The 24,750-nt window shown below is 39.8% G+C and overlaps 1 protein-coding gene across 26 annotated transcripts in view; it reads left to right on the top strand.

The window, feature by feature from the left end:
- The window catches only part of DST (dystonin), a 744,334-nt gene that overhangs the window by 718,392 nt on the left and 1,192 nt on the right, over nt 1-24,750 (top strand). For 13 of the 26 annotated variants that reach the window (XM_073675444.1, XM_073675441.1, XM_073675439.1 and 10 more), the window contains 13 exons: nt 619-762; nt 985-1,173; nt 1,255-1,384; nt 2,146-2,309; nt 5,114-5,276; nt 6,642-6,796; nt 6,875-6,949; nt 8,122-8,139; nt 13,690-13,807; nt 15,102-15,170; nt 20,135-20,328; nt 21,203-21,313; nt 22,619-22,742. In XM_073675444.1, the coding sequence (XP_073531545.1) occupies nt 619-762; nt 985-1,173; nt 1,255-1,384; nt 2,146-2,309; nt 5,114-5,276; nt 6,642-6,796; nt 6,875-6,949; nt 8,122-8,139; nt 13,690-13,807; nt 15,102-15,170; nt 20,135-20,328; nt 21,203-21,313; nt 22,619-22,742 (1,654 nt within the window). The remainder of the gene's footprint in view (nt 1-618; nt 763-984; nt 1,174-1,254; nt 1,385-2,145; nt 2,310-5,113; nt 5,277-6,641; nt 6,797-6,874; nt 6,950-8,121; nt 8,140-13,689; nt 13,808-15,101; nt 15,171-20,134; nt 20,329-21,202; nt 21,314-22,618; nt 22,743-24,750) is intronic. The other 13 variants (XM_073675455.1, XM_073675435.1, XM_073675458.1 and 10 more) reach the window with 5 other exon arrangements.

Genomic DNA, 24,750 nt, shown 5'->3' with positions numbered 1-24,750 from the left:
TCATTACAGAGATGCACATCACCAGATTTACTTAATTGGTAGTTGGCTCTCAAGTCTATGCTGCTTGGAGTAGGACAACATGTATAAAAAGTATCAAAGTGATCAAAATACTCATTTGCCTAATAATTCTGAACACAGTGTATATACTGTATAATATATATGAATATATATATATATATATATATATATATATATATATATATATATATATATATATTCACATGTTACTAATCCATGAAAAGTACTAGAATGCATTTAGCATCATGTAATATCTTGTGTATTTTGACATCTTGTGTACGTTGAATATTGTTTGGGCCCTACATTGGAAATGCTTAGTTCATGGTGTTGCCTGTAGAGTCTCATTAAAACAAAAAAGCAAAGAATACATTCACTAATTATTCACTAATTATTGTAAGGACGATACACTATTTTTCTAAATGTTACTGACTAGAAAAGCTTTCTTGGCGCCATGCTGTGGTTGCACACTGATTATTCCTGGAATCCCGGCAGCATTTGATGGGCTCTGCAGATTGTGGAAAATCTGCTGTCCATACAGAATGTAGAATCCAGCATTGTCCGTGCCGTCATCATGCTGTATTTTCTTTTGCCTTGTTTAAGGAATTTATGAGAAAAGTGGAGGAGAAAAGATCTGAACTGAATAAAGGAGCGAGTATGGGAGAAGCTATTCTTTCGATTTGTCACCCGGATTCTATTACCACTATAAAGCACTGGATAACCATCATCAGAGCCAGATTTGAGGAGGTATCGTGTGCATGTCATCTGTACATGGTCATGGTGACTTGTTTTATAAGTTGGAGGGATCTAATGCGTGAGGATATGTATAAAATACTGTTTCTAAATGAAACACTTTACTCTTCTGAACTCTTTTTGGTGTTAATTTGTGATGGATTTGGCTGAATATAAAAGTAGATAACAACTGGAAAATTTGGAAAATTCACAGGTATTTTGTACTTTTATTTTTAGGTCTTAACATGGGCAAAACAGCATCAACAGAGGCTGACTGTTGCTTTGGAAGACTTAATAGCCAAAAAGGAGCTTCTGGAGTCTTTGCTCCAGTGGTTACAATGGGCAGAAACTACACTCAATGAAAAAGACAAGGAGGACATCCCGGAGGAGATAGATGAGGTTAAAGCTCTGATCGCAGAACATCAGGTACAATAACTTCTCCTAATTAAGTTATGTGCTCCATTGTTCATTTTGTGCCACATTTTATTTAACTCTTGTCATTTCCAGACTTTTATGGAAGAAATGACTAGGAAGCAGCCAGATGTAGATAAAGTTACAAAGACTTATAAGAGGAAAGCTGCCGAGTCTACGTCAGGTCAATCTCAAATCCCTGTCTTAGGGAAAGGAAGAACAGACCGTAAGTATTAAAGACCCACAAAAATCATGGCTATAGTTAGCTATGTAGTTAAAGCCCCACTGCTTATAACTGTAGGAAAGAGATTGTAATCAGTATCCTGAATTACATCAGTCCTGGAAACGCCTATCTGAGTCCAATGATGACATTTTTTTGAAAGTTAATGTTCCGCATAAGTATTTGGGTTCATAAATTCTATCTCTCTGTCTGTCTAATTGAAAATTTGGGTAACTGTTTTTATATTCAGTTATGTTTTCTCAAAAATCAATAGTGCAGGTAAAAATAAGAAACTTTGTATTAGATCTCATCAGTGAAATACACTTCTTTCTCCCCCTGGACTGATCTTTCATTCTCAAAATTCTCAAATCACAGGTAAAATCTGTCTTTATTGAATACAGACTTTCCCTTTACTGAGATAGGAGATGGCAGTTGGTGCTCATACACTTCTATGAAACCATATGGAACTAGCAGCTGAGTGTCTGTGTCTGCCTGTATCTCCTTCCACTGTAGAATTTAAAAAAGTCTTCTCTTATCTCAGTACTGAGTGACTGATCAGTCCTGGAGGAGAAAGACGCAGATTTCTCTGATAAGATATAATACAAAGTTACTGTACTTGTTTAAATGTGTACTATTGATTTATGAAGTAAAAATTAAAATGATGGTTATCCTTTACATATTGTGTTTATGCACTGCTGCACAGGTTCTGTGCTATATTTTTGAGGAATTATGTAATTTTGTTTGATTATTTTTTTGTATTTTAACAGGAAAACGCTCACCAACTCCTAGTTTGTATCCATCTGGTTCACAAACATCAATTGAAACTAAAAACCCAAGAGTTAATTTACTGGTCGGCAAATGGCAACAAGTTTGGCTTTTGGCGTTAGAGAGGAGAAGAAACTTGAATGATGCCTTGGATAGACTGGAGGAGGTACCACATATACCAATGTATTATAATTAATCCTAAATTTCGTTCAGTAAAACAGTGGACTCCTGAGATCTTATATGTACTTAGATTAACGCACCACTCCAGCTTTTTTATTTATTTCACCACTGGAGTTCCCTCACCCTAGTATTATATTCACAAGCCGCTGTCTTCAGTTGTTCCCGGCATCACTCTGGTCCTGCGACGCCATCTTTTGACCCCAACTTCTGACTGACCGGAAGTCAGAGGAAACGGTCACAAGTTCTGTGTAAGTCTATGAGAGCCTCGTTATGGTTCTCATAGGATTACACTGAGTAGTGACCTCTTGCTCGCCCAGCAAATACTGGAGCGATTTGGCAGACCACAACCTGTAGAAGACCGACCGGAGTGGTGCGAGTAACAGATGAAGATGGCGGCTGGTAAGTATAATACTAGGTGTAGGTATGCTGGAGTGGTGCTTTAAAGTCTACAAACATTTAACAGTAGTATTAGATAACATTGCTGTAAAATCCATTGAAAAAAGTTTGAAAGACAGCAAAATCTTGTATAATTGCAGGCAGTGTTATTTTAAATGGAAAAATTCAACCCAAAAGATTGCACTGTATTTACCGATATTTGTTTTATGGCATGACCTCTACGATAAAAACAGTTGACCTTTTTAATATATTTACTTACTGTAAGTTAACTGTGAACATTAAAAGGAATCTGTGAGCAGGATTTTGCCATGTAATATGAGAGCTGCATAATATAGGGTCAGAGATCCTTATTACAACAATTTATCTCTTACTGGGTTGCTCGGTGCAGGTTTGCTAGAACCCTTGTTTTCTCTGCTGTAGATATAGCAGTGGTCAGAGTGATGAGCTCTGTATAACCCCACACACAACGCTGATTGGCAGCTTGCTGACAATGTACTGTATACACAGGAAGCTGCCAATCAGTTTTGGGGGCAGTGCTATACAGATTAGTTGGACTGCTGTGCATGTGGAACCTAGTCCTGTAATGATAATGCTGATAAAACACTAATTGTATTATAACTACAACCCACAGCCTGATGAAGCTTCACGCGAAACACGCGTCAGGGTGCTGGGCAGTGTTGTCCTTTATTCATGATAGGTATAGTGGCTAGTTCATATACTACTTTATTGTATAGACACCAATATAAGGGGTTATTTTGACTGTCTCAGTTAATATACATCAATGATATGATTATTTATCTAAGTGTTGGTGCTACATATATTCAGGGACAGGTCATACCAATATTGAATATAGTTTCTATATAGACTATATGTTCCTGGTATTTCTGAGAACTATAATTCTATGCCCTCATAAACTTACATTGTTTGACTTATTGTGCATTTCCTGTTGTTAATTTTTCTTACCACATTGCCCATTTTGCTTTTATTTTTAAGGGTTTTTGTTGTTTGTAGTTGTGTTTATAATTTGTCTATTAATAAAGTTGTTATACTATTTGTATAAGGATTTATTGGTACTTTATTATATACGTTTTGGTGATAATTGTAGGATTATGTACACAGTACATTGTCAGCAAGCTGTCAATCAGTGGTGGGGGCAGGGTTTTACAGATTAGCTGGACTAAAGGCCCCGTCACACTTAGCGACGCTGCAGCGATCCCGACAACGATACGACCTGTCAGGGATCGTTGCTGCGTCGCTATGTGGTCGCTGGTGAGCTGTCAAACAGGCAGGCTCACCAACGATCAGGGGAGCAGCGACATCGTGGACAGAATCTTTCCACGATGTCCTGCTCCTGGTTACCAACCTGCTGAAGCAGGAGCAGGCTGGTAACCATGGTAAACATCGGGTTACTAGGGGCACACGCGCACCTAGTAACCCGCTGTTTATCATGGTTACCACTCTGCTACGGTGAGCGGGAGGTTACCGCTCACTTTAGCAGGCTCGTAACCATGATAAACAGTGGGTTACTAAGTGCGCGTGTGCCCCTAGTAACCTGATGTTTATCATGGTTACCAGCCTGATCGCTGCTCCCGCTGGTCACACACAGCGATGTGTGCTGACCAGCGGGAGGGCAAAGACCAAAAAATGGTCCAGGACATTCTGCAGCGATCAGCAACCTCACAGCAGGGGCCTGATCGCTGCAAAGTGTCACACATAGCAACATCGCTGGTGAGGTCGCTATTGCGTCAGCAAAACCTTGACTCAGCAGCGATCTCGCTAGCGATCTAGCTATGTGAGACGGGGGCTTAACCTAGTCCTGTAATGATAATGCTGATAAAACACTGATTGCATTTAAACTACCACCTACAGCCTAATAAGTGACAGATCCCTGGAATCAGGCTTTCGTTCCCTATTTTATGCTTCTCTCAGATTAAATAGCAAAAATTTGCTGACAGATTCCCTTTAAGGCTTTTCAAAACAAGGGCCCAGACATGTGTGGGTAACATCACATTATCCTGGTCACAATCTTAAGACATACATTTACACTGACGATGATGGACTGAAATGCTCATCTCACAATTATCAGCCGGTCAACTCATGCTGACAATCGCTCAACAAACGAGCAAAATGTTTGCTTAAAAATCATGTAAACAGCACATGTACTGGTGAAAACCGGGGTGTTATATGCAAAAAGATCATTCTGTGCGCATGGAAGTGCTATCAGCCTAAACAAGCTGTTAAAAGGCCACCATCAGCTGGCATGTAGCCGTTTGGTGGTCATTTAAACAGCTGCTGTTGGCCAGTGTAAATGCACCCTTAGAACGCCAAAACATATTCTCATGCACTCCGTCTGTCACTCAATGTGTATACTAAAGAGAGGCCTTCTCATTTCAGCTACGAGAATTTGCCAACTTCGATTTTGACATTTGGAGAAAGAAATATATGCGATGGATGAACCATAAAAAATCTCGAGTGATGGACTTCTTCCGTAGAATTGATAAAGACCAGGATGGAAAAATAACACGACAAGAATTTATAGAAGGGATTCTTTCCTCAAGTAAGTGCCACAAAGATGGCTTTATATAATATAGCTGTAGGTGCTGCTAGGTTGGTGCTTTCCTGGGTGGAATGGCTCACTAACAAAATTGAAAATAGTTGAAAACTCATAACTAGACGTAAATGAAGCATGAGCATAAGCATGGCCGCATACACTGTGTCATGTAGCACTCTTTACACAAGCACATACAGATGTGTCCTTCCTTACCTTTCCTCTTGGCTTGACATATCTGGATATGAGCGCCGGGAGATGTCCAGCTTTGAAACAGATCAATTTTTTGCAGTACTCTGTCACAAGATGTGTATATTGTATGTGGCTCCCCCTTTTGGTTATAATGTGAATTTTGGTGTGGTTAAGGTTTTGCTATCTCGGCATTGTATTGGATTTGTTTAAAGTGAAAATTGGAGCTCTTAAACGGGTTGTTCCCATTGAGAAAACTTTTGGTTATAAAAAACAGACTGATTATTACTTATCTTCCCTGGGACTAGCGCTGGCTCTTCGACGTTGACCCAGCCTCTTTTACTTGTCTGCATTGCTTACATCACGTCAACAGCGCTGCAGCCAATCAGCTCGTGTTGTCGGGACAGTCAAAGCTGCTGAGCTCTGTGTTTATGTGTGAACGTGATGTGAGCACTGCAGACAAACAGCAGAGACTGGAGCATTAGCTGAGACCTGCCACTGAAGAGGGGTAAGTATGAAAAAAATAGAAAGTTTTTTTTAAAGGGGACAAAGCCTTTAACTAAATTTGTATAACGGTACGTAAGTACACATCTGTATAATAAATTATCTTTGTGATTGCAGTTTATTTCACATACAAGTGACAGTAGAGTCTCAGAGACACATTTTTATTAAAAAAATTATTTTTTTCCAGACTTTGCCTGTAGTACACACTATTTTCATCTTACATCTGATAATGGAAATAGTTTGTGATTGGGTTGATAATCTCATTGGTTTTCCATACTACAAACTCAGTAATTTCTGAAATCCTATATAGAGACATTGGAATAGACTTGATAACCATATTACAGTTCTATGGCGCACAGAACTTTGATGTCATCGTCTTCTCTAATGTAATATTTTAATTTTTCCTTCTCATTAAATTAGTGACCTCTGAAGATAATGCAATTTTTCCCAATTTACCGTTGTTTCATCCTGTTCTGTAGAGAAATGACTGCATTTGCTTTTGATATTCGTTTTTTTAAGAATTTATATGCTGTATGTGCTATATATTGTCTTATGGTGAGATATTTTAGCCATTTGTTTTTTTTAATTATCATACGGGAAATTATATTCATGGACACTTATTTATATCCACATTGTAAGTATAAGTATTTTGTGTATGATGTACAACTTGTTTTTCTCTAGAATTCCCCACCAGTCGCCTGGAGATGAGCGCTGTGGCTGACATCTTTGACCGGGATGGTGATGGGTACATTGACTACTATGAGTTTGTGGCTGCCCTTCACCCAAACAAGGATGCATACAAGCCTGTAACCGATGCGGACAAAATTGAAGATGAGGTACTTCATCCATAATGTCCAAAATAGTCAAAACATTTTATGTGCACAAGAAATATATTCTAATTTATATTTTTCCAGGTTACAAGACAAGTGGCAAAATGCAAGTGTGCCAAACGTTTCCAAGTGGAGCAAATTGGGGACAACAAATACAGGGTAAGTAAAAGCATTACGTATTCAAATGTCACAATTATCATGCATTGTTGGGCAGGAACATTCCCATTTTACAGTAAAAAAGAGTTTAATTAACAACCGGTAGTCAGAATCTTTCTGCCATTTTTTTGTTAGCATTTTGGAAAATTTTGTTTAGCAGCTTGTCAACTTCAATGGCGATGCATGCAGCTGCAACTCCATTGATCACTATGGATATTTTGGCTGGCGCACATTCTCCTGGTAAATGAGCGAAGAAGTGGGACCTTCACCTGTCATGCATCTATAGTATATCCACAGGATATGCTGTAAATACTTACAATATGAATACTGCTTGAAATTAAAGAAGCACCAATAAAGAGTAAACTTGATTTTTTTTTAAATAATTTTGACCAGCATATAAAGTTATGAAATTTTTCAAATCACTTTATTAGGGGATTTGTCTTCATTCCTGTAAAAAAATGCATGTAAGTGGCTTCCAAACCCCTGCTTTTCACCAGTGCATATGGCTGTTTTCATTAATATCAGCACCTAATCATTTGGAGTACAAATGATGGCAGTGAAAGGGTTAGCACCTGTCTCCTCCTTTGAGAGTTGTGCTTACCAGAACAATCTCCTTCAGGAGCACAACACTCAGAGGATGTTGACCCTTTCACTGCCATCATCTGTACTCCAAATGAGTACATTCTGATAGCAATGCAGCTGAAGGCAGACAAATAGACTGGGGAAAAGCAGGGGTTTCGAAGCCACTTACATGTAATTTTCTTTTATAGGAATTAAGATAAATCCCCTAATAAAGTAATTTGCATAGTTTCATAACTTTCCATGCTGGACAAAATTATATAAAAAATGAAAGTTACTCTTTATCAAACATTATTCTCATTGTAAGCCTTTACTATGTATCCTGGAGATATACTATAGAGGACTGACAAGTGTAGGTCCAACCTATTGGCTTATTACCAGAAGAACGTGGGCCTGCCAAAATCTCCAGAGAGTTCAGTGAAGTTGCAAAGTTTCATAACTTTCTATTCTGGAAAAAAATTTAGTTAAAAAAATGAAAGTTTACTCTCTCTTTAATATAAAATTACTTATTTATTTCTATTATCCAAAAACTGAAACTGTTTATTATTAAACCTTGCACTAATGTTATTTTCTTTCCATTTTTTCTATGCAATCAGTTCTTCCTTGGAAATCAGGTATAAACCAGTAAAATGTTTCCATTGTATATAGATGGTCATCTAAGCTTGTGCTCAATGTCACCTGACCGTACCCTACACTTCCCATCATTGCTTTGGTGGAGGGTCTATCACCGTGCGTTACTTCTGAATAGTAGTTCTGTAGCCATAGGGTGGTCTCAGTAGTTAATGTGCATTACGTGCAGATTAGGATTTTCCAGCTTCTCTTCGGTGATTTGGTGGTTTGTCATGGTTTTGTCATGTCAGATTTCTTGCATGTCCAGCATGATGCACAATCAATTCACATGGTAGACGATCAGTAAATCATGGTAGTCACCAACCATATCATTATATTCACAGCTACAAAATCCAATTTAACCAACATCATTTTTTATGTAAAGCACACTGTCTACTTATGTTATAATTTATGTACTTGCTCCATACCCTGTAATGTATTCATATGCAGGTCACACCGATCATATATTATGAGTAGCACTATGCACAGTGTCACCTAATGGCTAAACACTTTATATTCCTTCCTTCAACCTTTAAATATACTATAGCCGATATCCATCATAGTACTGCAGGTAATCTGCGTACCTAAGGCATGGTATATATTGCTATACAGTTCCTAGTACATTAGTTCCTTGAGACAGTGTCTAGCAGGTAAAGCCCTATAATCAGCTTATCATTGCCATTGATGCATGCAACCACATGTCCAGTAACCACAAGATCCACATCCCCAACTTTGTGTGTCCAATAGTTATAACCTTAATCTTTGCATCAGTACCTGGTGAACATTAATCACCCCACCCTTTTGTTGCATGTTTGATTTCTGTTATAAAGTCAGAGACCAAAGCTTACTACTTTCTTGAAGCCCTACATTTTATGACTTCTGTCTTGCAGTAGTGCTTTGTAGTCTTTTTAAACACCTTGGCCCCAATTCATCAAAGTGTTTTTGCCAGAATTTTGGAGTAAAACAGTTTGAAAAGAAGCAAAATTTTAGCAAAATGCACCAAAAATTGCAACTTTTGGCGTTTTCACTACACTTTTGGCCAGTACCACCAAAGTAGGCAGAGCAGGGAGGAGGTGGGGTGGGAAAGCGTATGGTAACGCCTGCCCATCAAATTAATCAAAAGTGGCAGCGTACATCACGTCAGAAATTTTTCTTGAGTCCCTAACTGGAGTAACATTTCTGGTGGAAATGCAAGGAGACAGGCATCACTGATTAGATGTTTTGAATTCATTAAAGTTCATTTAAATTAAGGACTTTATTATTAAAGGGGTATTCCCATCTCTAAGACCCTATCCCAATATATAGTAGGTGTAATAATAATAATATTAGCAAATACCTCCAATTAGAAATGTAGTATAGTTCTTCTGATTCTCTATGTCGCTTACCTCATGTGCAGGGCATTGCCGTAGCTTAGGTATCCATGGTTATGATGACTAGCAGCTAACTGACTAACTTTCACTATATGAGTGGTTTTCACCATGGATACCCAAGCTACTGCAATGCCCTGCACATTGGGTAAGCGACATAGCGAATCAGGAGAACTATACTACATTTCTAATTGGAGGTATTTGCTAATAGTATTATTATTATTACACCTACTACTTATTGGGATAGGATCTTGGAGATAGAAATACCGCTTCAAGTGGAGTGCTCCTCTTAATGAATTTTATCTTATCTTATTCCTGCACGTCCTCATTGAGACTGACACATGAAATCTTAGCCTTAATGAATCAGTGCCCTTGACTTTGGCTACAGTTATATGAAAAAGTTTGGGCACCCCTATTAATCTTAAACTTAATGTTTTATAAAAATTGGTGTTTTTGCAACAGCTATTTCAGTTTGAACTATGTAATAACTGTTGGACACAGTAATGTTTCTGCCTTGAAATGAGGTTTATTGTACTAACAGAAAATGTGCAATCTGCATTCAAACAAAATTTGACAGGTGCATAAGTATGGGCACCTCACCAGAAAAGTGACATTAATATTTAGTACATCCTCCTTTTGCAAAAATAACAGCCTCTAGTCGCTTCCTGTAGCTTTTAATGAGTTCCTGGATCCTGGATGAAGGTATTTTTGACCATTCCTCTTTACAAAACAATTCCAGTTCAGTTAAGTTTGGTGGTCGCCGAGCATGGACAGCCCTCTTCAAATGATCCCACAGATGTTCAATGATATTCCGGTCTGGGGACTGAGATGGCCATTCCAGAACATTGTAATTGATCCTCTGCATGAATGCCTGAGTAGATTTGGAGCGGTGTTTTGGATCATTGTCTTGCTGAAAGATCCATCCCCTGCGTAACTTCAACTTTATCACTGATTCTTGAACATTATTGTCAAGAATCTGCTGATACTGAGTGGAATCCATGCATCCCTCAACTTTAACAAGATTCCCGGTGCCGGCATTGGCCACACAGCCCCAAGCATGATGGAACCTCCACCAAATTTTACTGTGGGTAGCAAGTGTTTTTCTTGGAATGCTGTGTTTTTTTGCCGCCATGCATAACGCCTTTTTGTATGACCAAACAACTCAATCTTGGTTTCATCAGTCCACAGGACCTTCTTCCAAAAAGAAATTGGCTTCTCCAAATGTGCTTTTGCATACCTCAGCCGACTCTGTTTGTGGCGTGCTTGCAGAAACGGCTTCTTTCGCATCACTCTCCCATGCAGCTTCTCCTTGTGCAAAGTGCGTTGTATAGTTGACCGATGCACAGTGACACCATCTGCAGCAAGTTGATGCTGCAGCTCTCTGGAGGTGGTCTGAGGATTGTCCTTGACTGATCTCACCATTCTTCTTCTCTGCCTTTCTGATGTTTTTCTTGGCCTGCCACTTCTGGCCTTAACAAGAACTGTCCCTGTGTTCTTCCATTTCCTTACTATGTTCCTCACAGTGGAAACTGACAGGTTAAATCTCTGAGACAGTTTTTTGTATCCTTGCCCTGAACAACTATGTTGAATAATCTTTGTTTTCAGATCATTTGACAGTTGTTTTGAGGAGCCCATGATGCCACTCTTCAGAGGAGATTCAAACAGGAGAACAACTTGCAAGTGGCCACTTTAAGTAGCTTTTCTCATGATTGCATACACCTGGCTATGAAGTTCAAAGCTCAATGAGGTTACAAAACCAAAAAAAGTGCTTTAGTAAGTCAGTAAAAAGTAGGTAGGAGTATTTAAAACAAGAAAATGATAAGGGTGCCCATACTTATGCACCTGTCAAATTTTGTTTGAATGCAGATTGCACATTTTCTGTTAGTACAATAAACCTCATTTCAAGGCAGAAACATTACTGTGTCCAACAGTTATTACATATATCAAACTGAAATAGCTGTTGCAAAAACACCAATTTTTATAAAACATTAAGCTTAAGATTAATAGGGGTGCCCAAACTTTTTCATATAACTGTATGTTCATATGGAGTTACAGTATATAAAGAGTTTTCTTGGAAGAGATCCACTCCAGATTCCTAAAAAATGCTTGTAACACTGTTCCAATTCATTTATATGAGAAATTCACTTTGTGAATCATATGGGGAGTTTTTTATGTGTTTTTTCCTTAAGAGTTTTTTTAAAAATGCCTGGTGGGGAAAAAATGCATGTGACTTCTTTAAAGCGTACCTTTATGGAATCCACTCCAAACTGTGTACTGTCAAATCAAAAGGCTGCAAAAAATACTTCAAAACTGCTTCAGAAGATGCTTCAAAAAAAGAAAAACTCCTTCAAAACCTCCCCAAAAAAGGAGTGTTTCCAGAAGTGGTTTCTGCTTGAAAAACTCATATTTGTCCACCTCAAGGTGTGAATATGGCCTTAGGGTGTGTTCACATTGAATCCTCTTGCTGAGTTTTTGGAGCGGAAACTGAGCAGAAAGTCTCAAAACTTCTCAAAAACTTGGAGTTTTTGCTATGTTTCCATTCAGAAAACAGACACCAGCCCAATTCATAGTGCTGGGCACAAAATGTGCACCTCCGTGTACACCGGGGCATAAATCTTACTCCAATCAGTGACTGGAGTAAGATTTGTTGAGCAAGATATGCCACCACGCTTCCTGACTTTTACCTTTTACAACCAAATATTCCCATGCCCCATCACTCCCTTGTCTTTCTCCAACTTTAGGCCAAGTCCACACTATCAGTATTTGTTTCGTATTTGGTCAGTATTTTTTCTCAGGAGTGGGAGTCAAAACCAAATGAGGAACAATCAGAGAAAAGGTATAATAGAAACAAGTCACCAATTCTGCATTTATCACCCACTCTTGGTTTTGTCTCCCACTCCTGAGAAAAAATACTGAACAGAAGTTTGCAGATGTGTTTAAGAATACTATTAGAAAGAAGAAACTACATTGAATTGCATGGTTCATAGATGTCCCTTTTCACATCTGTGCTGTATAAAAGGAAACTTTATTCCACTGTACTAAAATCAATTTCCATAGTATAATTTCCAATATTCCTGCCTGTTTGACCGTTGCATTATTAGAGAGAGTTAAGAATGGGACCTTCTGTCATAGTTCTATAAATCAGGCTCTAGTATAATAATTACTCCTGGCTGTTTGGTAAGTATTGTGAATAGAGTTGGTGCAAATTGATTTTCAAGACCTGGTCCAGTGGCCCGGTCAAATCTCTTACCGATGAACAGGATCTTGGAGGACTATCTATAAATTCCCAGCATCACCAGCTCTTCTTTTGAGTAGCGGACCTGTGCCGACATTACATATGCATTATGCCACAACGATGACATTGCGCCTGGCCGGCTAATCATACGAAGAGCCGGGGATGCCATCCGGCAAGAGATGGTTCACAAGGCTCCCGTGAAGTGGTCACAGATTACTTACTGACTTAGCCGGTGAACTGGTTCCTGCAAATCGATTAATAATGTTATGAAGATAACATGTTTGTGACTCACTACATTGCTTACTCGCCTTCTTCATTGCTGTCACTGTTGCCCATTGCTTTAATCAGTTTGCCTTACTTGGTGTTGCATGGGTGTTCTCAGATCTACACAGATTAAGGCCTCTTTCAGACGTCCGTTTTTGCTCATCCGTGAAAAAAAATGACCGATGTTCATCAGTGTCCTAGACCAGATCTTCAGTGTTTTCATTGTGTCATTTCTTACCATCAGAATATCATCAGCTTTTCTCATATTTAAAAACTGATGGATGATTCTCAAGCTTCTCCTATCAGTCAGTGAACATGAACAGTACTAACACACAAGTGTGTTGGCCAAGTTTTTCATAGAACCCTAGACTTGCATTGGGGAATTTAAACAAAATTGAATTGGGGATTCGAAACCAAAATGGAAATGTCTTCGTTTTTTGTTTCTTTTTTTTGCGGACACTCAATCTTTACAAAAATACAGTAATGTGAACAGCCCCATAGATGATATTGGATAGATCCTATCTGTGGAAATCATGGATACAACATTTACGTGAAACACAGACCTCTGAATAAGGCCTAAATATGATCAACCCTGGGTGACTAATAGGATTTAATTTAATCTCCATTAAGGTATATTATATTACTTGTAGTTCAATTGTTTTATTTGCTCTTGTTTCACCCTTCCTAAGTTTGGCGATTCCCAGCAACTTCGCCTTGTTCGTATTTTGAGGAGCACAGTGATGGTTCGTGTAGGTGGAGGTTGGATGGCGCTTGATGAATTCCTAGTGAAAAATGATCCATGTAGAGGTAAGCACTAATAGAGTCTAAGAACAAGGTACCACTGCCAGAAATGGCCATCAGGTTGCTTCATGCTACCAGTAGGCTTCTTTCACACTGTTATCTTTTGGCTTATAGAAAACAACATGATTTTGATGTTTTGTACAAATGCTTTTTGGGTGGCTTTTTTATTCATTGTTCTCCTGCATTTTTCTGTCCTATAGAAAAAGCCTAAAAAGTAGATGAAAAGTAGATGGAAAAAAAAACATACATAGAGCTGTGTTTAAAAATGCCCCAAAAAAACAAACAACAAAAAAACTTCAAAAGGAAAACGCATGGTAATAAACTCCACATACAAACTTCAGCATTTTTTTCTCTCAAAAACGGTTGTGTGAAACCACCCATAAGCTGCATGTTAAGCTGTACAAAGGGAGTTTTTCTCAAATGACAAAGAAATCGTGATGCAAAAAGATATCCAGGCACAGAAAAGTTTGGCATAACATCTAACTATAAAATTCAATGGCTGTTGTTGTGTTAAGAGTAGCGGTGGGAGAATATATTCGCGAGTACTTGAGCTGTAGTCGAATTTTGCAAAAACCCTCATTTACCAAAATGCGGATATTTTGTAATTCATTTCTACGTGGTTTTAGCTAAATAGCGGCTGTCGGACACCATTTTTCTAAACCATGAAGGGACATCAAAAGATTAAAAAATGTATAAAAAATATTTGTACTTGCATAACTCTCACCTCTCTGGCCTCTCCACTGCTCACCGTCACCCGTCCAGTCCTCTCCTCACCTTCTGATTGCCCCCACAAGCACTGAAATCCCTGGGCATCTCACACAAGGTCAGGACTTCCGGCTCTGATGAGTCTCAGGATAATTCTGCGCATTCACGCAAACGCATGTCATGACTTTTCGCGCTCTTGCGCAGAACCCTCCTGGGCCTCATCAATAGCCTGAGGGGCTACTCAAAAGATCCCTCCAATAAATTTAGTATTGTGGTATAGAAGCCAGTCCAGGTTACAAGTTGGCGAAAATACAAATATTGTAAAGTCCTCATAGTTAAGAAATGAATTGGATCTTAAGCTATATATTATATGAGAAGTTTCTTAAGCAGATCAGCATGGAAGCCAAATGGATCAGTTTGGTGATATCTGCAGATAAAAGATGTGTCGGGTGTTTGATGTTTTGTGCATACATGGAATTTTTGTTGCTTTTTTTAAGTATATGTTGTCACTTATAGCAGTACTTTACTACTTCTCCTTTCTTACCTAATATTCTCCATTATTTTACTTGACTGGTATTCTTTCTTTTTTCGCTAGTTCATCATCATGGAAGTAAAATGTTACGTTCGGAATCAAACTCTTCAATTACTACTCAGCCTCTTATAGGTTGGCAAATATCTCCCTCTTTCATTTCTTTTTATCTTCACTTTTTCTTTTCACTTGCTTTGTTTTATTTATGTCTTTTGTCGTCTTTTATTTTGTGTGTAGTGCATGCTGTTTTTTTTTTAACATTCATTGTGTAATCTCGCTACCAATTTGAAAGGTTTGGACATTGCTGTGGTTACTGTGCATGGTGAGGTGGATATTCAGAGCCATCATACGTGTTCACATTTAGTAGGCATAAGTGTCATATATTGAATGCTTGGTCTCCGACTAGTTTGTGTTTGGACATATCAATGATTGTTGCAGATTTTATTGTGGGTTCATGCTCAGGAATACCCAAGAAGGAAATATACCTGTATGTAGGAGCGAAAGAATCAACAAGTGTTATCAGTGGCTCGGCTCAACTAAGAACTTGATATTTTATGTAATGCCCCTCTTTCCTTGAACATTTTGAACGTTTACTCCAAAGCCCCTACTTGTCAGATATTATTGGCAGTGCAAACTTTTGTAAAGTAATCATGAACTGATCTGGTCCTATTGTCATTGTATCATTAAAATGCAAGACTCATCACAAATGCTAAAAGGGCAGAAAAACACTGTGCTACATTAGCCTATGTTGGGTTCTCTAGCAAGCACCATTATCCTTCATGCCAATTTGCTACAATCTTAGACCATTTCAGACATCTTGAGCTGTCTTACAGAATATTTATGTGTATATGTATATACAGTGGGTACAGAAAGTATTCAGACCCCTTTAAATTTTTCACTCTTTGTTTCATTGCAGCCATTTGGTAAATTCTAAAAAGTTCATTTTTTTCTCATTAAAGTGCACTCTGCACCCCATCTTGACTGAAAAAAACAGAAATGTAGAAATTTTTGCAAATTTATTAAAAAAGAAAAACTGAAATATCACATGGTCATAAGTATTCAGACCCTTTGCTCACTATTGAGTAGAGGCACCCTTTTGAGCTAGTACAGCCATGAGTCTTCTTGGGAATGATGCAACAAGTTTTTCACACCTGGATTTGGGGATCCTCTGCCATTCTTTCTTGCAGATCCTCTCCAGTTCCGTCAGGTTGGATGGTGAACGTTGGTGGACAGCCATTTTCAGTTCTCTCCAGAGATGCTCAATTGGGTTTTGGTCAGGGCTCTGGCTGGGCCAGTCAAGAATGGTCACTGAGTTGTTCTGAAGCCACTCCTTTGTTATTTTAGTTGTGTGCTTAGGGTCATTGTCTTGTTGGAAGGTGAACTTTCGGCCAAGTCTGAGGACCAGAGCACTCTGGAAGAGGTTTTCATCCAGGATATCGCTGTAATTGGCCGCATTCATGTTTCCTTCAATTGCAACCAGATGTCCTGTCCCTGCAGCTGAAAAACACCCGCATAGCATGATGCTGCCACCACCATGTTTCACTGTTGAGATTGTATTAGGCAAGTGATGAGCAGTGCCTGGTTTTCTCCTCACATACCGCTTAGAATTATCACCAAAAAGTTCTATCTTCGTCCCAAGAATCTCATTTCTTATGCGTTTTTTCTGCCAGGGAGAAGCGGAAAAAATATGCAGCTTTTCTGCATCGTGGGCACTTAGCCTAAGGAGAGGCTTCCGTCGGGCCACTCTGCCATAAAGGCCCGACTGGTGGAGGGCTGCAGTAATAGTTGAGTTTGTGGAACTTTCTCCCATCTCCCTACTGCATCTCTGGAGCTCAGCCACAGTGATCTTGGGGTTCTTATTTACCTCTCTCACCAAGGCTCTTCTCCCACGATTGCTCAGTTTGGCTGGACTGCCAGGTCTAGGAAGACTTCTGGTGGTCCCAAACTTCTTCCATTTAAGGATTATGGAGGCCACTGTGCTCTTAGGAACCTTGAGTAATGCAGAAATTCTTTTGTAACCTTGGCCAGATCTGTGCCTTGCCACAATTCTGTATCTGAGCTCCTTGGGCAGTTCCTTTGAGCTCATGATTCTCATTTGGTCTGACATGCACTGTGAGCTGTGAGGTCTTATATAGACAGGTGTGTGCCTTTCCAAATCAAGTCCTATCAGTTTAATTAAACACAGCTGGACTCCAATGAAGGAGTAGAACCATCTCAAGGAGGATCACAAGGAAATGGACAGCATGTGACTTAAATATGAGTGTCTGAGCAAAGGGTCTGAATACTTATGACCATGTGATATTTCAGTTTTTCATTTTTAATAAATTTACAAAAATTTCTACATTTCTGCATTTTTCAGTCAAGATGGGGTGCAGAGTGTACTTTAATGAGAAAAATATGAACTTTTTAGAATTTACCAAATGGCTGCAAGGAAACAAAGAGTGAAAACTGTAAAGGGGTCTGAATACTTTCCGTACCCACTGTATAGCAGGTGAAATAAGTATTGAACATGTCACCAATTTTCTAAGTAAATGTATTTGTAAAGGTGCTATTGACTTGAAATTCTCACCAGTCGTCGGTAAAAACCCATCAAATGCACACAAGCAAAGAAATCAAACCATAGGTGTCCATAAATTATCTGTAATAATGAGAAGTGAGACAGGGAAAAAGTATTGAACATGCTTACTGATTTATTTACTAAAGATTTGCTTACTTATTTATTTAATACTTTGTGCAAAAGTTTTTTTTGGTGATGACCGCTTCAAGACTCCTCCTGTATACTCAGGTGTGATTTTGGCCCGTTCTTCCACACAAACTATCTTCAAATCCTGAAGGTTCCATGAGCTCCTTCTATGAACTCTGAGCTTTAGTTCCTTCCATACATTTTCTATTGGATTCAGGTCAGGTGATTGACCATTCTAGCAGCTTTGTTTTCTTTCTTTGAAACCAATTGAGAATTTCCTTGGCTGTGTGTTTGGGATCATTGTCTTGCTGAAATGTCCATCATTTGGTGAAATTATGTTCTTTCCACTTCGGGATTATGGCCCCAACAGTTCACTGGAGCCTTCAGTAGTTTAGAAATTCTTCTGTCACCAATGCCATCACCATGTTTTACAACAATAAGGTTGTGAAAGTCTTGAGACAGCTCACTGTTTTTACCCATCATGAGATGTTTCTTGTGTGGCACCTTGGTAATGAGAACCATCAGTTGAACCATCTGATATTATTTTTCACTAAATGACAGGATTGCTTTCTAATTCCTGATAGATTTCAGCTGGTGTCATGACTTTCCATGCCTTTTTACACCCCTCTTTCTTTATGTGTTCAATACTTTTTCTCTGTGTCATTCCTCATTATTACACATAACTTAATTTATAGATATCTATGGTTTTATTTCTTTGCCTTTGTGGATTGATGGGTTGTTACCGACATCTGGAGAGAATTTCATGTCAATAGCAACTTTAGAAATATATTTACTTAGAAAATTAGTGACGTGTTCAATACTTATTTCACTCGCTGTGTGTGCGTGTGTATATATATATTTATACATGCATAAATACATGCAGTGGTTATATGAAGTCTACATATCCCTGTTAAAATGACAGTTTTTTGTCATGGCAAAAAAAAAATCATACTAAGAAGAATCGTTTCAGAACTTTTCCACCTTCAATTTCTCCTGTAAACTATACAATTCAATTGAGAAATAACCTAAAATCTTTTTGGTGGAAAAATAAAAGTAGAGAACCAAAAATAATGTGGTTGTATAAATATGCACACCCTTAACCTTTGAATTTATGACAGTCTTTTTGTGTAGCGGTCTATCAACATGGCACATCTAGAATTTGTCAGATTGCGAGGGAATCTCCTATGTACAGGCCCTTTTTAGGTCAATCCACAGATTTTCAATTAGATTCAGGTCTGGGTTCAGGCTGGGCCATTCCGAAACTTTCATCTTCTTCTGGTGAAACCATTCTTTTGTTGTTGTGGAAGTATGCTTAGGGTCGTTGTCGTGCTGAAGGAAGAAATTCCTGTTCATCTTCAGTGTTTTAGCAGAGGCCTGAAGGTTTTGTTGCAAAACTGATATATATATATTATTTTACCTTTTAATTTTGTAATCATGAATGGCTGCATTTGACTGCTGTTTGCTTACAGTTAAAGGGTTTGTATAAAATTAGAAACTTGGCTTTTATGTTCCAGAAACAGCACCACTTTTGTCCAGGGGTTAAGTGAACAGGGCTGAGAGGTGAAAACAGGCCACCCCATGGTTGGAGCTTTTTCTGGGAGGCAGCCATCATTGTTTCAAATGGCAAACAATCCCTTTACTTCTTTCCATTACCATATTATTTGAAGTGTCAATCATTCTCCCATTCGATCTTACAATGGGCATACAAAGTATAGATTGGGCAGTACAGTTGTAGAGACAACACTAGGAAACTTGAAGATTCATTTGTATTAATTACATAAGAACATGGGACATATTTTATTTACATTTATGATTCATTTTTAGCTGAAGTATCCATATCCATCTTAGCATCTGTAGGGCTTAGAGTACATGTCGTGCCTACCCATTGTAATATGCATTGTGATAAAGTCGGTCCTCTACACCTTATCTCAGGACTGTCATTGCATCTTGGTGCTTCTCACTATGGCCAGTCGACTGTGCCGATGATCATAACTCTTGATAGTCGAGAGCGAACATATCTCATATACTTTCTCTATAAATACCTCTACATGAATGATTTACAATTCCACAAACCCCGATCAGCTCTTACTAGCTTTTATCATAGGGTATATTAAATTCTAATGCCTCACTTTATATTTCGGCTTTTTTTTTTACCTTTTTTTTTTTCAAGATCCCAATATAAACGTAGCATATTTTTTAGGCAGATATATATGATGGTGACATTTTGTTTTCTCCTCTCATTCCTAATGTTTATGTGTACTTGTATTTTGCCAACAGTGAATGTTCAGATTTCAGTTGCTTTAGTCATCGTAGCTGTGTTTTCATGCTTGTGAAGTTATTACTAATCATATTATGGATTGCAACATGGCTGTAGATTTTCTGATAAAGTACAGGACTGATACTCGTTTATTTGCAGCTAAAGGAAGAACAAACATAGAGTTACGAGAAAAGTTTATGTTACCTGAAGGCATTAGTCAAAGCATGACTCCTTTCCGGCCCAAAGGCCGAAGGTCAAGGCCATCTTCAAGAGGCGCATCACCCAACAGATCCAGCTCAAGTCCAAATGTTCAAGCCTGTCCATCACAAGCCACGTGCATTAGCACACCCAAGGTAATTGTTTCTTTTGCTCACCTTCCGCATTAAAATATAATTCCGCCACTCTGTTTTTTTTCAATGAAAGCCGTCTAAAAACACAGGTCATATAACAGTGCTTGAGAAGAAAGGCTGATTTCTGGGGCGAATGCCTACAGTATTTATATAGATTTATTTTGTTATTTGCTTTACCTGCTAATGCATTTTCTTTGTCAGACATAAAATAAATATGCAATAAAAAGGCATACCATGAAGGGAGGGAGGCTGTAAGACATCTCGTACATACACCTTAGACGATTGTTTGGCCAGCAGCTATCTCGTCCAGCTTTCCCACACACAGAAGCACTCGAGAGACATGTGGGAGAGCTGCTGCCAGTCTTCGTTGGTGGTGGCAACTTATCTTAGGAACAACAAAAGTATCAACAGTCTAAAATCGGACATGCTGGATTTTAACTTCCCCATTTGTCTGGGGCGACCATCCTTACACATTAGACTTTTGGCTAAACTCGTTAATATCGATGGGTTCGGCCAACGTTATTCTAATATGTATGGGGGCTTAACTGTGTGCAGACCTTTCTGCTCAGCTGAGAATTATAGAGCCATTTATACAACTAGAATAAGTTTCTGTAGTTCTCAACAATCCTTCATCTCCCACACAGTAGTAGTTTTTTAATTATAGGTCTGTACTGTAAAGATATAATGGCAGTTGTCCCCTGCCATTGATACCAATACATTTAGGTTATAATGGCTGCACAATTTTTTCCTGCAGAATTATGAGACAGATGGGCAAGAGTTTTGGTGCAGGTGTTGATCCTATGATATCAGTGTAGTCTCTACACTACTACTTCCACCAGTGAAATTGCCTAAATTGATTTGCCATTGTTTCACACAGACACCCCTTCATATTACACGCAATTATGGTAAACCTTGGTTGACAAACAGCAAAACAACAACTCCTTGTAAGAGCCCCGAGTCCCCCGAGCAAAGGCTGTCTTCCGAAGAGGTATAGTACTTACGGGGCACCCAGTTGTGTAATCTCTCCCAATCACAACTGCTCTGTTCACTAACTACTGTCATCACTGACAGGCCTACCTTGCACGTCTACACCCTGTTTAACCGATGCTCAAGTATCAGTATATAATCCTTTTCAACAATCTATTCTGATAATTTACCTCATCACCTCATACATCTACTTCATCATTTTTAAGACTCACTACTACTGTCTAGCTGTTTAATATGACTGCTCATGTATTAATTGCTCTCTAGTACTGTCGTCTTAGAATCTGATGCATGATTTTCTTTTCTGTCCACAGTTTATATGTAATTGTACATGATGATTTTGAGTGTTTTGTTTTTTACCCAAAGGTGACCATACACAGTACCTTAGATAGCGTTCGACTGGTCAGCTGACAGCGCTCTCTTCCCACTCCCCCATACACCACTCGGTCCAAGCATGCATGTATTCTCAATGGGGACAGTGGGGTAAATAGTCACCAGACTCCTCTAGTTGCAGCTTACCTTTGGGGAAATAAGAGAATCGCATTGAAATTGAACATGCAAAATTCTTCTCTCACCAAATATCGTTTGTCAGGAGATAGTCGGGAGGCCCCCTATACACAAAAGATGTTGGCCTTTGTTGCCAATATTGTAGAGTTGAGCAGACCTTAATTTAATGTTGCCGGTGGTCTTAAAAACTTCAAGTCAGAAAGTGCTTCATACTTCAGTTTTACCAGTGAAGTTTACCGGAGCTCAGGAATCTTCAACAGCTTATCACAACCAACTCCGACCAAAGGGTCCAAGGGTCCATCCCATTCATCTAGTGATACATCTACTGATGCATTGAGGGACATAAAAATGGGCAATTTATTGCAAAAATGTATATTCAGCACAATAAAATGATGACTCTGGTCTATGCTGCTGCCCAACAAGCTCATATAGATATAGATCATTGTTTGCTGCCTCCTAGAGCTGCAAAATAATTATATCTAAAATGTGCTAGAGAACGGAAGTTAGGAAACGGTTACAGCTTGTGTGAGACTCAAAGATACAATGTTAAAAGTGAGACTCCAGAGCCATGAAGTAGAGATATGCTGCATAACACCTCGATGATGGCGTAAAACTTTTGTTCTTGGATCTATGCACTTTCTTGCAGAGATATGTCCTATGACTCTCCAGTTTCACGGTCATGTTCTTTTGATTTCCACATGTGTATCCTAAAGACAAGAGAAGACTCCAGTTACATCCCTAATAAGCAGGTGCCTCTGGGAGTTAATGTTTTTACACTAAACATTCTACTTACCTGATACAGGGAACTCCTATCCAGGGGAGCAAATTACGACTTCCAGGATACCTGTCCGGAAAAGGATTCCAATCTGCAGAGGAAAGCAGCATATTAACTACGGCAGCCTCCAAAGTCAGAACACAGTTTGCAGGTAAAGCATGGACAAATATAGCAGCAACGTAAAACACATACTCCATCACTAGCATATGAATGTATACTGAAGGTGAGGTTCAGTAATGTTACGCGATTCATTAAAAATAATGCAAAACAGGATGTAGCTAAAATATACATTTCATAGCTGAGAACCTTTGAATTATAGACATCTGCTGTGTGTCTAATGGAAATCACTTTGAACATTCGTAGAGTGTAGATAAAACTTGGATAGTGCGTCTTTTCATGTCAATAAATTTGTATAATGTTCTCTCGGTTATCAATACTGAGACTATCATTTTGACCCATCCTTTTTGAACCACCCTATGTATCCTGTTGTTCTCCTCCTACCATAGTTTAGTATACTCTTTAACAGACTTGGGCAAAGTGCGGCCCGCGGGCCACATTCGGCCCTCTGGCTGTTCCAGTCCGGCCCGTGGACCAAGACTGCCAAGGGGCTGATAACAGTGGCCCACGGGCCGCACTATGCCCTTCCCAGCTCACACACATGCCGTCACTGCCCGCCGTCACTGCTGTCTCAATCCGCGGTCTCAATCCGCTGTGAATGCATTGGTGGAGGAGGGGCCGCTACCTCGCTCTTCCATCAATCAGCATTAGAAACAGCTGACGCGATGGCGTCAGCCTGTGCACTGCGGAGAGTCAGTGCTTCTCAGACAGGAGCGCCAGGGGAACAGGGAGTGAGGTAAGTATATGCTGGACATAGGGGGGGCTTTAATGATGGACACAGGGGGGGCACTCTCATGCTGGACGAAGGGGGGGCTTTAATGCTGGACACAGGGGGGGTACTCTCAGGCTGAACACAGGGGGGCTCTCATGCTGGACACAGAGGGGCTCTCTCATGCTGGACACAGAGGGGCTCTCTCATGCTGGACACAGAGGGGCTCTCATGCTGGACACAGGAGGGGCTGTCATGCTGGACACAGGGGGGGCTGTCATGCTGGACACTGGGGAGGGCTGTCAGGCTGGACACTGGGGAGGGCTGTCATGCTGAAGACACTGGGGGGCTCTCATGCTGGACAATAAGGAGGGCTGTCATGCTGGACACAGTGGTGCTCTCATACTGGAAACTGGGGGGCTTTAATGCTGGGCACTGGGAGGCTTTAATGCTGGAAACTAGGGAGGGCTGTCATGCTGGACACTGGGGAGGGCTGTCATGCTGGACACTGGGGAGGGCTGTCATGCTGGACACTGGGGAGGCTCTTGGGCTCTCATACTGGACATGAGGGGGCTGTGTGAGGCTCATGCTGGACATGAGGGGGCTGTGTGGGGCTCATGCTGGACACAGTGGGGCTGTGTGGGGATCATGCAGGACACGGGTTGGCTGTGTGGGGCTCATGCTGAACATGGGGGGCTGTCATGCTGGACACTTGGAAGGGCTGTCATGCTGGACATGAGGAGGCTCTCGAGCTCTCATACTGGACATGGGGGGGGTGGGTGGTGCACATGCTGGACATGGGAGGGCTGTGTGGGGCTCATGCTGAACATGGGGGGGCTATGTGGGGCTCATGCTGGCCTTGTGGGGCTGTGTGGGACTCATAATGGACATGGGGGGCTGTGTAGGGCTCATGCTGTATATAGAGAGGCTGTGTGGGGGCTCAAGCTGTATATAGGGGGATGTCAGCACACTTAATTCTGCTCAATATTAAGTTACACAATTCATATTTATGTAATCATTAATAATAATAATTAGAATTAATATGTTAATATTAATATTGAGCAGAATTAATTTCAGCCTATTGGTTCGGCCCTCCCCAACAGTCACAGTCTCTCATGTGGCCCCTCGGGAAAATTAATTGCCCACCCCTGCTCTTTAATATAAGCAATGCCTCAAAAAGATCCTTTCCCATTTTTGCTGAGATCTAATGCATAAGCGCTTCAATTTGAAGCACTTTCCTATGTCAGCATCTTTGATCTGGTTGTAGTTTTCTGAATATTACCCAGTAGCCTAAGAAACTGCAGGTAGCATGTCCAAAAGGCTTAGATAATTT

The sequence above is a fragment of the Phyllobates terribilis genome, unplaced genomic scaffold (assembly GCF_046119375.1).
Source record: "Phyllobates terribilis strain yellow unplaced genomic scaffold, ASM4611937v1 Scaffold_3__8_contigs__length_932513732, whole genome shotgun sequence".
NCBI lineage: Eukaryota > Metazoa > Chordata > Amphibia > Anura > Dendrobatidae > Phyllobates > Phyllobates terribilis.
Note: the sequence above shows the minus strand (reverse complement) of the source record. Positions and strands in the feature narration are given on the sequence as shown.